This window comes from Dama dama, chromosome 20, assembly GCF_033118175.1.
Source record: "Dama dama isolate Ldn47 chromosome 20, ASM3311817v1, whole genome shotgun sequence".
Classification (NCBI taxonomy): domain Eukaryota; kingdom Metazoa; phylum Chordata; class Mammalia; order Artiodactyla; family Cervidae; genus Dama; species Dama dama.
Genome location: NC_083700.1, coordinates 16,997,304 through 17,011,411, shown reverse-complemented (window position 1 = coordinate 17,011,411; position 14,108 = coordinate 16,997,304). Strand labels below are relative to the sequence as shown.

The window sequence follows — 14,108 nt, the reverse complement described above, 5'->3', positions numbered from 1 at the left end:
CACACGCCGGAGCTGAGCACTTAGCTGGGGGAGTTCCCAGAGGAAAAGGCAGAAAAGCCAAGTGCTTAAAATCCCAAATGCTTAAACTGGAAGGGCCCAGGCCAGACCTGGGGGCCAAGCAAGGTCGTGTGGCAGAGTCCAGTGGGTCTACCCTCCTGCATGGTCAAAAGCTGTCCCCGGCCCTGTGGGGAGGGAGCTCTGTCCCCACAGCTCCAGCCTCCCTTGGCTTGTCTCCACATGCTGTGCCTGTGACCAGCGAGCACCCTATGACCTGAGACTGAGGGTCCCCACTCTTTACCAGCACTGCTGTAGGGGCATGGGTGTGATGGAGTGGCATAGTGACCTACAATGGGCAGGAGGATCACTGACGGGGGGCACCTGAGACAGGGTAATCAGAATGGCCAATGTCCTTCGTGTCCTGGCCCCTCCCCAACCTACCCCCTGGGTTCGTGGCCTTTTCTTCCTGATTCAGCAGTTTCAGAAACCTCCAGCTCAGCATATCTACTTCCTGAGTGGCTCAGAAAGAGGAGGGGGCTTGGGGGAACTTCCTAGCCTCCTTGAGAGTTCGTTATGCAAACGAAGGATATGGGCCCTAGAAACGAAACTGAGAAACCCCAGGCAGCCCACACCCTCTGGGAACCCAGGGGGCCAGTTTGTGTCCCCTCCCTAAACACATTCTCCCTCCTGGGACACGGAATCATACCTCCTACCTAGCCTGCCTCCCTCTCCAAGAAGTTTAAGTTCTGACACCTGCAGAAGGCAAGTAAATGTGAACCAAGTAAAAGAGGCTTCCTCAGGTGTATGATGGTCCACAGAGCCAGGATGCCAAATCCAGACCCCAGGCTAGACTGTACTTGCTCCTCCCGATCCCCACTCTAGAAAACTTCTTTCCTAAAGCCCCTTTTCATTGGCCCTCTGCCTAGGAGGAAGTTCTTCCTTAGGTCTAACTGCAATCCCTCGGGCTGCAGAAAGTGGGCTCCACAGAACTATAAACTCCTTAACATGCCTCTGTATTCTCAGTACCACACTGCCTCTGGTACACAATAGAGTGTAAATGTTTGCTGAATGAGTGGACCTTGTTCCATCCGCACCCTGCCTCACCCCATCCAATTAGAATTCAGTTCAGTTCAGTCACTCAGTCATGTATGACTCTTTGCAACCCTGTGGACTGCAGCACTCCAGACTTCCCTGTCCATCACTAACTCCAGGAACCCAAACTCATGTCCATCGCGTTGATGATGCCATCCAACCATCTCTTCCTCTGTTGTCCCCTTCTCCTGCCTTCAATCTTCCCCAGCATCAGGGTCTTTCCCAATGAGTCGGTTCTTCCTATCAGGTGGCCAAAGTATTGGAGTTTCAGCTTCAGCATCAGTCCTTCCAATGAGTATTCAGGACCGATTTCCTTTAGGATTGACTGGTAGATCTCCTTGCAGTCCAAGGGACTCTCAAGAGTCTTCGCCAACACCACAGTCCAAAAGCATCAATTCTTCGGCGCTCGGCTTTCTGTATAGTCCAACTCTCACATCCATACCTGAATTAAATAAGCTAGCACCCTTAAAGTCCTTTAACAGTGAGCAACCCATCAGTTGTAGTGTTACAGAAGCACTTGTTAACAATTACAGTCCCCTTTTGGGCAGAACCCTGGGCTTCCCAGGCGGCTCAGACAGTAAAGAGTCTGCCTGCAATGTGAGAGACCTGGGTTCGATCCCTGGGTCAGGAAGATCCCCTGGAGAAGGAAATGGCAACCCACTCTGGTATTCTTGCCTGGGAAATCCCATGGACAAGAGGATCCTGGAGGGTTACAGTCTATGGGGCATAGAGTTAGACGCAACTGAGGGACTCACACACCTCAGCTCTAACAACTCCTTGGACCTGGCCTGAAGTCACACATTCATTCTGTCCCCCCAAGGGGATTTCCAGGCCAAGCAAGAAGCCCAGTCAGGAAGGACTTTCTAAAGAGAAGCCTGGGGGAATCTGGGTCTTCCTGGGAGAAGTAGCCAGAGAGTGGCCCAAGTCAGTGGGATTGGGGTCCAAGATTCGGGGCGCTTAGTAGTGAGGCAGGTGAGGTCTGGAGCAAATGTGGAGCCAGGGCGCCACCTAGTGGTCCCCTAACCCCCCCCCCCCCCCACCCAATGCAGAAGCCTGTGCTGTGAGGTGGGGGCGGGGATCCCCTCCTCCACACTCTAAACGGAGTGAAATCACTTCTGAGGGCCAAATATTGGACACATATTTTGTTTACATTGATTTATTTACAATCCTGCTCGAAGAGTCCCCAGCCCTTCAATCTCCCTTTTTGGGGATTAGAAACCCAAGGTTCCCAGGGATTGATTTGCCCAAAATCACTCAACCTGGATTTGAGCCCAAAACCCACTTGCATATTTCTACATCTCCCAGGGATGCAGCCAAGACAGCTGTAAGCAAAATGGGGAGTTCCAGCCCAGAGGGCCTGAGGTTTGCGGGGAGGGTGAGGTGACGGGGAGGGGAGAAGGTGAGTACCAGTGCCTATGAGGTGATGGGTGTGGGCTTCCCCTGTGCTTAGAAACAGCCCTAAGCGACAGAGCCTCCACCCAATGTCACAGCTCCTACAGAATTTTATTGGAATCTGAGTCTACAGTTCACAAGCAGAGGTGAGGCCACGTGAGGAGCAAGGCTAAAAAGGGGACTTCGATTCCCTAGGGATAGCTCCTTCCAAATCTAACAAAACCCCAGGGAAAGCCTTCATGCTGGGCCTTCAGCCAGCCGGGCGAATAGAATCCCAGGGTGCACGGGTCAGTGTGTGCAGCCAAGGGGCCCCCCTACAGACACACAGACACACACACACACACACACACACACACGCACCAGCTCTCTGGCTTCAAAATCTGAATTGCCCCATACCTCTTACTCCCACCCTACCCTCCTAAAAAACAGGCTTGTCTCCCATCCCCCCTTCACAATCCGGCTGCAAGGGTCAAGGCCCTAAGAATTTGCATTCATTTGCATAGACAGCAAAGCAGCTCCAGCTAAGGCCTTTTTGTAGCAGAAGTGGTATCAGTGCAGGGCTCAGTGATCTCCACTCTTCTCTGTGAAGGACATCCAATGACACCAACCGAGCCGAGGGAGGTGGCAGTTTAACGGTTCCCAGGGGATAGATAACGCGGGGCCTCAGCCCCGGCGGTGGGGGCTGTGCTCCTCCCTGGGCCCCACAACTCTGGAGTTCTGCAAATGTTTGTCCTTCCCAGACCTGTAGTGGGGCAGGGAGTGGAGGCAGGAAGAGGCCTTAGAGAACAACGTCATGTGATGAGAAGACGGCCCCCTGAGAGGGGACCCTGTTCCCCCTAGGCAGGTGACACGGGCAGCCACCGTCCATCAGACTGGGGGGAGGGGAGTGTGGCCAGACCTGGTGTCCCAGGACAAGGCCCCAGCTGGGGAGACGGGAAGCAATCTCTCTTACCCCCCAGACCACACAAGTATGGACAGCACAGGGCAACTTGGGAGGAAAAAAACTCTAGCCCAAAAGAAGACTCCCCAGGACCACTCTGGGCTGAGCACAGGCTCAGCTTTCTGCCCTCAGGAGGCGAAATCTCAAACGGAACACCCCCAACTCAGGGCCCTGAATCCTTCACACACACACAGACACCCCACCCCACCATCACCTCCTGCCCCCTGCTCTGTCCCACTGACCCAACTCCCCCACAGCTGCCCACCTCTTCTTCAGTGCTTTGTCTCCAAAGAAGTGGCTGAAGATGAAATCCTCAAAGTCATCCACCTCGTCGTCATCACCTGTTTGTCTCACTGCCACCTCCTCCAGGCTGTCCTCCAAGGCGTCTACAAAGTCACGGAAGCGGAGGCGGTCGTGGCGGAAGATACCATCCTCACCGAAGTAAGTGGGAGAGAGGGGCAGCTCCTTGGTCAGTGGCCCGGCCCAAGGCAGTCGTGCCAGGTACGTCCTCAGCAGAGAGGCCAGCTCCTGTTGCTGCACGGGGGCTAGCTCTATGCCAAAGAAGGCCAGGCCCTCCTGCCGGGCACACTCATGGACACCTGAACAGCCCTGGGGTGCCTGGTACTTGTGCTTGGACAGCTCTGCCCAGAGTGGCAGGGGGTCATGCCTGTCTTTAGCTCCTTCCTTCCATCGAGGGTGTTTCTGCCTTTCTCCGGAGGGGTGGGAGCTCCCACTTTTCCTGGGGGGCTCCTTGGAACGCTGTCGCTTGCCATCCTTCTTGCTGGCCCACTCCTCCACCCTTGGCTTGCCCTCCTTCCACCTCCCCGCCCGCTCCCTGTCCTCCTCACCCCGCCAGCTCTTCTCCCGGCCAGATACCTCCTTCTTATGTTTCCGGTGCTCGGTCTTCCAGTCCCCTTGCCTATCCCACCACTTTTCCTTCCCACTCCGCTCCCTGAAATTCTGGAAGTGAGGCTTCTGATGCCAGGCCTCTGAGACATTGGCAGGGACCCCAGGGCGCTGGCCCCAGTCCTCCAGGCCCCGCAGCTTCTGGGCCAGCCTGTGACCCAACTCAGCCAGGCCAGCCTGGGCTGGATGCCCTCGGCCCGCATCCCTCAAGCTCCGTTCCAGGTCCTGCTGCACAGACCCCAGCAGCCGCCGCTGCCGCTCCAACTCTTGCCTTAATGCCTGGGCCTCGGCCTCTAGCTGTTTCTTTTGCTCCAGGAATCCAGGGCTTGGCTCCGGCCCTGTAGCGCCTTGCTCCTTGGTGACCTTGCCAGCCTGCGGGCCTCTGCCCCAATGGAGACACAGCCCATCTGCACCCTGGACGCAGTCAGCCTCCAGTCCCTGAAGCTGGGCCCGCAGCTGCTGCAGCTCTGACTCCAGGGCCCGCTGGGAGGCCTCGCCCTGCTGGAGGGCCCCTCGGAGCCGGGCATTCTCCTCTTCTAGCCCTTTGGGCTGATGCATCAGGCTCTGAAGCTCTTCCTTCTGGGCCTGGAGTGGGAGTAGGGATAGAGGGCCCAGGGAGTCGTCAAGGATAGGTCCAGTGCCTGCTACCCTAATTCTATTCCATCATAGCCTTTATGGCCTGAGAGACTCAGAGGATTTGGTTTTCATCTCCCAGCCCATCTGCACCCTTCACCAGACCCTGGGATCCCCAAATTCTACCTTAGCTCTGTCTGTTTATAAGCCCACACTTCTTTAATTCACCTAAAGAGAGCCAAGATATGGCTCTCATTGCCCTATTTCCACCTCCCATACCCAAAACAGATATTATTAACTGATCACAGCACTTCTTTCCCACTGAGTCTTGGCATGTTCTTCAAATCCTTCTCCACACAAGGCTCCAGGTAGACCATGCCAATCAAGCAGAGGTGGCATGCCACGTGAAGCAGATATGCCAGTCCTGGCCTAACCCTTAGCATGCAGGACAGGAACAAAACAAGGAAGATGACTGGACTCTAGTGGGAAAGGGAGGGGGTCAGGGTATGTGGGTGAACACAGGAAACTTCTCTGGGGGGAGGAAACTGGACAGACAGACACGTGGCCTAGGGAGGGTGTGTAGCCCACCCCATCCTGCTTGTGCCCACCTGCAGCTGGGCCTGCAGTAGTCGGATGTCCTGGTTCTCCTTGGCCAGCTTATCCAGCAGAAGGGCCATGTTCTGCAGGCTGGGGACACTGTCCAGGAGCTCTGAGGTCTGTAGCTGCTGTAGTCCATCCTGAGGGCAAAGGTGGCTCAGTCAGTAAAGAAACTGCCTGCAGTGTGGGAGACCCAGGTTCGATCCCTGGGTTGGGAAGATCCCCAAGAGAAGGGAATGGCTACTCACTCCAGCATTTTTTCCTGGAGAATTTCATGGACATAGGAGCCTAGTGGGCTACAGTCCATGGGGTTGCAAAAAGTCAGACACGACTGAGTGACTAACATACATACACACACACACACACACACAAGGGCAAAGGAGCCAGTCACCCCAGCCCAGCCCCACAACCCAGACAGCCCCCACCAGATCCCTGGCACAGAGGGAGACAGTCACACATGCCTGCCCATCCCCCGCAGCCTCCAGCATCTCAGCATCAGACTCCGGATCTGGCAAGACCTGCAGGTCTACTCCCTCCAGGGGCCCTGTGGGAAAGTGGAATCCTGAAACTGGCCTCCAGGCACATAGCGCCCTCTCCTCCTCCCCCTCCCTGCCCCCCCAACACACACACAGTCGCTGTCCTGCCCTGGACCTCGCCCTAGGGCTGAGGGGTCCAGCAAGGTAAAAGGTCAAGGGTCACCCCGAATAGCTGACATAAGGCCTGTATCTGAGCAAAAACTGTACAGCCCCCAGCATCCCTACTCCTGACCCAGGGAACTGCCCCCATCAGCCTCCCGAAGGGCTGGAAGGGGACAGACACAAACCGGTCACGGCCCATCCTCACTCACCACTTTCAGACTCTGAGAGGCCACCTGAAATGGAGACAGAGGCAGGGGCAGAATGGGGTCAGAGTGCTGCAAGAGGTGCCAGAGCAGAGGCTCTAGGTGCCAGTGGGGGAGGGACCACTCACCAAAGAGGAGGATCCCCAGGCCCAGCAGAACCAGGGCCCCGAGGAGACACATGTTGAGGGAGATGCCCAGCTCCCCGCCTGCACCTTCGCCCTGGCCCTGGCTCTCCACACCCAGGGTGGCCGCGGGCTGAGGAGTGCCGGGCTCCCGGCCCCGCCGTCTCCGCAGACCCTCCACATCCACATCGGTGTCGTCCTCCTCGCTGCTGGAGCGGTGGGCCTCCTCCCTGATCTGAGCTGGGGGGAGGGAGGGGGACAGGGCAGTAAAGCAACTGGAGAGACGGACAGACAGACAGACCAGTACCAGAACCAGAGGCAAACACAGGAGACCCCCAGCCGTGATCACAGAGGGAGTACATGGAGACCCTGCCCACACGTGCTTGGGCATCAGTGACTACCCCTGCCCAGACTGAAGACCAGTCCTTTCTACTCCAGACAAGATACAAGAGCAACTTTCATCCTAAAAGCGCCCCCTGCTCCCACCTGTGCCTCCTGCCCTGGTTCTGTCAGAAACCTGGCCACGTCCTCTCAGTGTCTCCTTTCAGTGCCTGGCTGCTCCCGGTCCTAGAGGCAGAGGTCTCCCTGGCACCATTTCTGCTTTTCTGCTCTTCTCACCGCACACACAGTCACCCACTCTCACCTACCCCGCCGGCTTCCCCCCAGAGCGGATTGAGTCCCTCATCTGTAGCTCCCGACTGGCCTCCCTAGAAGCTCCAGGCCCAGATGTCTGACCACCTCCTGGTCACGTCCACCTGGCTGTCCCTGGGGACCAACCACTCAACACACTGCTCTCCAAGCTGGTTATCTCCTGGCGCCACCCTCAATGCAGGGCAAGATGCCACTGCTCCACCGAGCCAACCTCAGCCCTCCCTCTTTACCTCCCATGCACAGTTTGACAACACGCCGTCTCAGCGGCACATGCCCCTTTCTGCCTCAGTTCAGGTCTTCCTCAGCTTCATCTGACTGCAGTTGCCCCCTAAATGGCCCCAGACCCCGCCTCCCCCTCCACCCTGTCACCCCTCAACAGAGATGCATCCGCACACTTCTCCTGCCACCGGCCTTGGACGCAGCCTCCTCAGTACAGGACAGGGGAACCCAGCCCTTTGTTGATGCTACAGCCTTGGCCTGCATGTTGTCCTCCTCCTACCCTACCTACCAAAAGTCCACTCTTTGCTCAAGCTTCCACTCAAATGTCACCTCCGGTGTGAACCTGTTCCCCAACTGTCCCTGCCTCCCCCTTCCCCTCGACCTGTCCCCTGACTAAACCACCCTCCCCCGTTCCTGAGGGGGCCCCTTAATCACACCACCTTTGCACCCTCACAAGTCTGACTTGCCCCTTGGCTCAGCCTCGTCCACCTCTTACACAGGCTGTGAAGCCAGCCTGCCTTCCCAGAGCTGACTCATGGGAGGGACTCAGAATGAGAGCCAAATCTAGAGGCGAGTAAAGAGGAGGCCCCACAGTAGAGAGGAAAGAGCTGATCAGACCCAGGCCCTGCCACTTATCAGCCATGTGACTTAACCTACACCTGAGTGTCCCCAGGGGTGACGGTGGTGAGGACTCACAGACACAGCTTAAGGAAGGCTCCAAGATGCCGAGTCCTAGGACCTGGACCGGAGCTGTGCTCGGCAGTGATGTCTATCTATTCCCACCCAACACCTTCTAGAAGGATAGTGACAGGGGAAACAAGGAGGACTCTCACCTGTGTTGGGGGATGAAGGCAGGCTGCGGGGGGGGCTCTGATCCTCCAGGTCCTGTGAGTCCGGTTCCAGGCCTACCACCTCAGGGGTCTCCTCCAAGTCTCCCCGGGCCTCTGTGTCTCCTGGGCCGGGGGTCTCCATTCCAGGGTCATCCCCTTCCAGGACACCCTGCTGCAGACACAGCTATGAGCGCTTCCCACGTCCCCTGGCCCTCCCCACTTCCTACCCTTCCCCCGGGGAAGGTCCTCACCTTGGCCTCAGCCTCCTCTGACAGGATGGGCCCAGATTGGGAGCTCTCACTCTGGGACACAGTCTCTGTGGTAGGAGAGAAGACTCAGGAAAAACACCACGGCCCCCCTCCCAGTTGAACATACTATACAGCTCCCCGGCTCCCACAGGCCACGACCAGGCAGGAAGGGACAGGAGAAAGCCAGGATGGGATAAAGGAAGGTTTTAAACTGAGATCAATGCTGGGAATAAGACCAACTGGCCTCCCTCTCCCTGAGGAAACTGGGAAACCCCAGAACACGGGGGGACAGGTGACTGCACCGCCCCCCTCAGCAGGGCCCCGTTACCTCCTCCATCCAAGGTCCCAGCTGATTCCTCAGCAGCTGCCTTGGAGGGGCTCCGAGGGGCCCGGGGAGCTCTCTCAGATTCTGCGTCCATCCCAGATTCAGGGCCCAAGGTCTCCACAGGCAGGCTCTGGGGGCAGGGGTGCAAGCAGAAGGGCTGCTTTAGAGGAAGGACAGCAGGACGAAGCCAAGAGCACGGGGTGCTCTCCTGGGGTGCCTGAGACCAGCCACAGCATTCAGGGATCCCAGCCCACATCTTACGAATACATAATACACTCAGTAGTGGCTGCTCCAAAGTGGGGAGGGGGCAAGGGTCAGCTGGCACTGTGACATCTCTGCTCGACACAATGTTCAGCCATTCCCTAACTTCACTTGCTGCTCTGAGGAACTTTTAGAGGCCAAATTTCTGTGAAGTGAAGACGCACCCCTGGGGACTTTCCTGGTGGTCCGGTGGCTAAGACTCAGCGTTCCCAATGCAGGGGGCCAGGGTTTGTTCCCTGGTCAGGAAACTAGATCCCGCATGCCACAACTAAGACCCAGCACAGCAAAAAAAAAAACAAGTATATGTTATTTTTAAAGGAATCCTATATTTACAGGATTAGGTTAAAAATTAATTAACTTCAGCCTCCTGGTACTTGGTACAGGCTGTGTTCTTACACTGACAGTATAGAAACAGGAGTCAGAGTCAACCCACCCCACATACAGCCTGGGCAGGCACTCTGCCTGGTCTGTATGGTGAATGGGAAGACATGGAGTTGAAAAAAAAAAAAAGAATTAAGTTATTCAATCAGACATTAAGCTAATTAAAAAAAATGTACCACTGGCCCAAGGCACTGGACCACTGTACAAACCTGGCACCCCACCACCACCTCCCCAGAGAAGCTAGCTACAGCCTGGGTCTCCCTCCCCACAAGTGACCAACTCAGTAACTGGCAAGAGAACAAAGTCCCCTGGAGCCTAAGGATCACAGTCCCATCCCCCACGGGCTTCCCCAGTTCTCCTCATAAGGGGCCACCTGCTCCATCTTCCAAACTTTTCTGGCCTTTCCCGCTCCCTGCACACCCCTCTCCCAGGAGCTAATGGAAGCCCACCTCACCCCAGCCACAGCCAGCCTGTCTCCCAGGGTGCTCTCAGCCCATCCGTCTACAGCCTCAGCCTCTCCTTTTTCTGCAAACGCCCCCTCAGCAGGCCCACGGCCTGCTCATCCCATCCATGGCTCTCGCTAAACTTCCAAGAATAATTCTTGACCTTAATACGTTTCTTTACAGGATTCTTTTTTTAAAAAAGATTTTTTTAATGTGTACCATTTTAAAAGTCTTTATTGAATTTGTTACAATACGGTTTCTGTTTTCTGTTTGGGTTTTTTGGCCCCAAGGCATGTGGAAATCTCAGCTTCTGGAACAGGGATCTAACCTGTACCCCCTGCGTTGGAAGGCAAAGTCTTAACCACTGGACCGCCAGGGAAGTCCCTCTTTACAATTTTCAAGTCACCTTTTTCTCACAGTCCCTCCTACAAGGCAAGAAACACGACTCCACCTCATTAAAGGGAGGACACCGAGGGGAAACAGCTGGTCCGATTCCCCCAGCTGTCTGCAGAGGCAGCCAGGGCTCTGGCTTGGAGCGCGGGGTCGTCCGCTCTGCCAGCCAGCCCCAGCCCATGGGTCCTGCTCCAGCATCTCACTGAGGGCAGCTCCTTCACTCCCCACCAGTTTTCAAGGCCACCCAAACCCTAACTCTAACTCAAACTCCTCAGCTACCTCCCTCCCTGTGGGACGAACATACCAAGTCCTTGACAAAGCCTCCAGCCACTCCATCCCCCATCCTGCCAGCCCCCTTCTCAGCGGCTTTGGGGCACAAGAGCCCACTGCGTTCTCGTCCCACCAACTACAACCTGGAGTGTAGGACCTTCAAAACGCTCTCCCCTGTTCCCACACAGCCCCCATAGTGGCTGCACCCTCTGCCCACCGCAGCGATGGTCCTGACCCCCTCCGGCTCAGAGCCTGCCCACTATTTTCCATCAAGGGGAGGCCGGAATGCCTGAGCCAGGCCCTATAGACCTCTTCCGGCGGCTCGCAGGCTCTGACACAACCTCACTTCAACACCATCTGGCCCATGTCTCCACCTCCTCCAATGGACCTCCTCAGTCTCCCCCAGCACAGCTCCTCTATTGCTGCCTCAGGACCTTTGCTAATGCTGATCTCCCCACCAGAATTTCTCCTCTGCTTCTCATAGCTTACCCCAACAATTCCCTTCTTTCAAGTCACGATCCAAGTCCCAACTCCTGACTCCTGGGGCCTGATCGTATTCTCCCTGTCCCTGGAGTTCCTCTCACAGCCGGTAGGAGGTGACATGTGTGATCACCAGGAGCAAGGAAGGGGGACAGACCCAGAAAGTAGCCCAGCCCAGCCAGAACCCCCATTCCACATGGTTCCCAGGCCTGCTCTTCCTACCTCTGAGCCGGCAAGCACCCAGCTATTGTCCGAGTCTGGGCAGGAGGCCATCACTGCTGAGGTTCCCGCAGCTGCTGAGGCTGCCACCTGCAGAGAAAGGCTCTCTTAGGGACCCCAGCTCCCTTTGGGGGAGGTGGGATACAGACAGCAGCCTCAGCTGGGTTCCAAGTGTGAGGGCTGGGCAGTCACTTCCAGAATCAGCCCGGTTCCAGTCCTTCTGACCCCAAGATCCGAATTCTTCTGGGCAGTATTTGCCTTGCAAATCAGAACCTACCAACAGCTGCAGTCAAGTTTGCCTTTCCCAGGGACTAAAAGAGCCCTTGGGAAACTGGGAAATAGAACTGACCTTGAAAGGTCAGAGAAGCACAGGGCTGGAAAAGCTCTGGGAAAAATCCAGGCCAACTCTCTCATGTTATAGTCAGGGAAAACGAAGGCCCGAAAACTGGCTGACTTGGCTTGCCAGCAATGAATAGCAAGTGAGAAGAGTGAGGAACAATCTGGCCCTCCTTTCACCTCCCCAGGCTCCCTCACAATCCCACCTCCTCCCCCAGGGCCTGGAAGAGAAAAGTCGATGGTCTTCATCAGCCCCAAGTCTCCCACCAACCCATCACCCACCATTAAGTCCTCTGTATGGTTTAGTTTGGGGTCCTGTTCACTGGCTACACAATGGAATCAATCACCTAAGATTCTGATATAACTGAGTTCAAGGATCAGGCTCAGGCTCCGAAAAATCTCCCAAATGAGTCTCACATGCAGCCAGGGTTGAGAGCAATGGCACAGCTTACATCCATCTGAATGTGCCTCTAGTAAATGTCCTTGTCACTCTCCATTCTCGTTTCCCTTCTCAGCAAACTCCAGCGTTTCATCTGAGGAAACTTGAAGGTGACTAGGAAAAGGGATTTGTGGCAACAATCACGAATACAGAAAGCACTTTGTCATTTGCAAAGCATGGACAGTAACCAGGGCTGTGGCCCTATTTCCTGCTAATCTGCTCTGACATGGTGGAGTAGGGGTGGGAGATTGCTCCAGCGTCAAAAGCCTGACACAAAGCAGGATAAGAAGAGAAGGACCTACCCCTCCCTCCGTGACCAACACTATCGCCCCAGGCTGGCAACTGGGACCTGGCATAAAGCTGAGGGGTAGATGAGCTGAGCCCCTGGTCTTGGGCTGTGATCCTTTAGAGGCTACATGACTGCTTGCTGAGGGGCTAGAAGGATGGTAAGTGGAAAAGGATCCTGAAAGGAAATCCTGGGGAGAGGAAGTAAGGCTGGGGAAGAAGCGAGGCAGTTCTACTTTGGGAAACCACTACACTTCCCCCTTTCAGCAGGACACACCGTGGGAGTCCTACACACTGCCTCCCAGAGACAGGCACTCATCCCACAAGGAGACAGAAGAAAGGCTGCAATGACTTCCCCACACCACAGTCCAGCAGGACACCCCTGGCCAGCTTCTACGGCATCCACAGAATCATTACTGTGCTGCCTTCTGGTCTCAGGCCCCACCCCCGCCACTCTGTCATCATCTCCCCATCCCCAGTTGCTGCGTGTGACTCTTAACAGGTGGCAGCAGGAAGGAAGTGGCAGCAGCTTGGGCTGAAGTCCCTGTTTACCCCTGGCTGTGTATAGCCTGCTCAGGTCCTCCAGAAGCAGGCACTATGGCAACCAGGGTGATGTCAGACCCACTGTCTCCATGGAAACCAGAAACGGTATTTGGGTCAACAAGACAAACACTTCTGAGACCCAAACAGAATACAGTCCGGAACCTCTGCACTCAGGGTTCCAAACCCTGGTTGTTACCTCTCTCTCGGTTGGATTCACTGAAGATCCCATAAGTTCTCCCTGTTCCCCCCAGGCCAGCATCTCACTGCCTTATTAGGAAGTTCTTTCTGCTGTCTAATTCCCACCCTTCCCTGCTGCTTTCAGATCTCTTTCTTCTCATCAACCTCTTGGGAGAACACCCACCTCCACCCCCTCCTCACTACTCCCTCTCCTTTTTTCAGGCAAGATTCAACAAAAACATCCTGTAAGGATTGTCAAGGACTTGTGCTATTTCCAAAAGACAGCTAAAGGGGGAGCTCTGCCACTGGGAAAGTTTCGTCCAGCTAATTTCAACCCCTCTAAGAGCTGTTCCCCCAAACCTCTAAAATAAAACTACAAAAACTTGTCTGGGAGACCCAGAGCAAGTTCCTGTTTTGGAAACGGCCGCCCATGATCCCCCTCCCTCCCGGGCCAGAAATGACAAACAGCTCTATCGATCCTGGGTGGAGCTCAACCCTTCAACGTTCTACCCTTCCTCTCCTCTATCCTTGCTCTCCTGGGGATTTTTGTTGCCCCTGCCCCGCTAGGGCATTACCTGACCCAGCTCTTGCTTCAGTCTTCAGCTGAACTTGTTGCTGCCTCTCCGGCTCTTAGAGCCGCAAGAAAGGAAGGTCACGTGACTGAGAGCTGACCAATGGAAAGTCAACTTCCCTGAGGGGGCGGAAACTTTTGGCCAATAACAGCTAGACTTGAGAGCCGCGGGGGTGCGGGGCGCCTGCAGAGCCCCTAAACCTGGGCTTACCTGCCGGTGGGACACCGGGGTTCCAGCAAACTCAACTGGGGGTCACCTCCCCTCCCTTTCCAGTGGCTAAACAATTTCTGAAGGGAAGACCCAGAACTGAAAGGCAAGGGGGTGGCATGTCCGGGACAAGGAGCCAGGTTGGTCCCAGGATAGACAAGAGACAGCTGCAGGATGGGGGAGGAGAGTGGCAAAGTGGGGGTTGTCCCTATCCTCATCCTGGCGCTGATTGTTTCAGGATGCCACTATTCTTTTTTTTAAAGGGGGCGGTGGGTGGGGGGCTTTAAAGCATCCTAAAATGCTAGACCAGGGCAGCCTCTTCCCCCATCCCTGAAGCTACACTTGACCCCCTAACTCAGGAGTGGGAGT

The 14,108-nt window shown here is 55.7% G+C and overlaps 1 protein-coding gene and 1 non-coding gene across 6 annotated transcripts; one reads left to right on the top strand and one right to left on the bottom strand.

The window, feature by feature from the left end:
* Positions 1–2,229: 2,229 nt before the first annotated feature.
* On the bottom strand, positions 2,230–13,608 carry PBXIP1 (PBX homeobox interacting protein 1). Of its 5 annotated transcripts, none has more exons than XM_061120686.1 (12): positions 13,536–13,608; positions 11,864–12,069; positions 11,184–11,270; positions 8,737–8,863; positions 8,412–8,476; positions 8,164–8,332; positions 6,467–6,700; positions 6,345–6,368; positions 5,959–6,041; positions 5,509–5,637; positions 3,687–4,912; positions 2,230–3,223 (listed from the first exon to the last, which is right to left on the bottom strand). In XM_061120686.1, exons 3-12 carry the CDS (start codon positions 11,232–11,234, stop codon positions 3,145–3,147), a joined length of 2,187 nt encoding a protein of 728 aa, XP_060976669.1. In that variant the 5' UTR covers positions 11,235–11,270; positions 11,864–12,069; positions 13,536–13,608; the 3' UTR covers positions 2,230–3,144. The 5 variants fall into 5 exon arrangements, with proteins under 5 accessions (XP_060976669.1, XP_060976671.1, XP_060976666.1 ...); XM_061120688.1 differs by having other exon boundaries at positions 11,934–12,069; XM_061120683.1 differs by having other exon boundaries at positions 11,969–12,069.
* LOC133041850 (small nucleolar RNA SNORA51) lies at positions 9,356–9,486 on the top strand. Its single transcript, XR_009689407.1, has one exon. It is a non-coding gene; the product is annotated as a small nucleolar RNA SNORA51 (small nucleolar RNA).
* Positions 13,609–14,108: the final 500 nt, after the last annotated feature.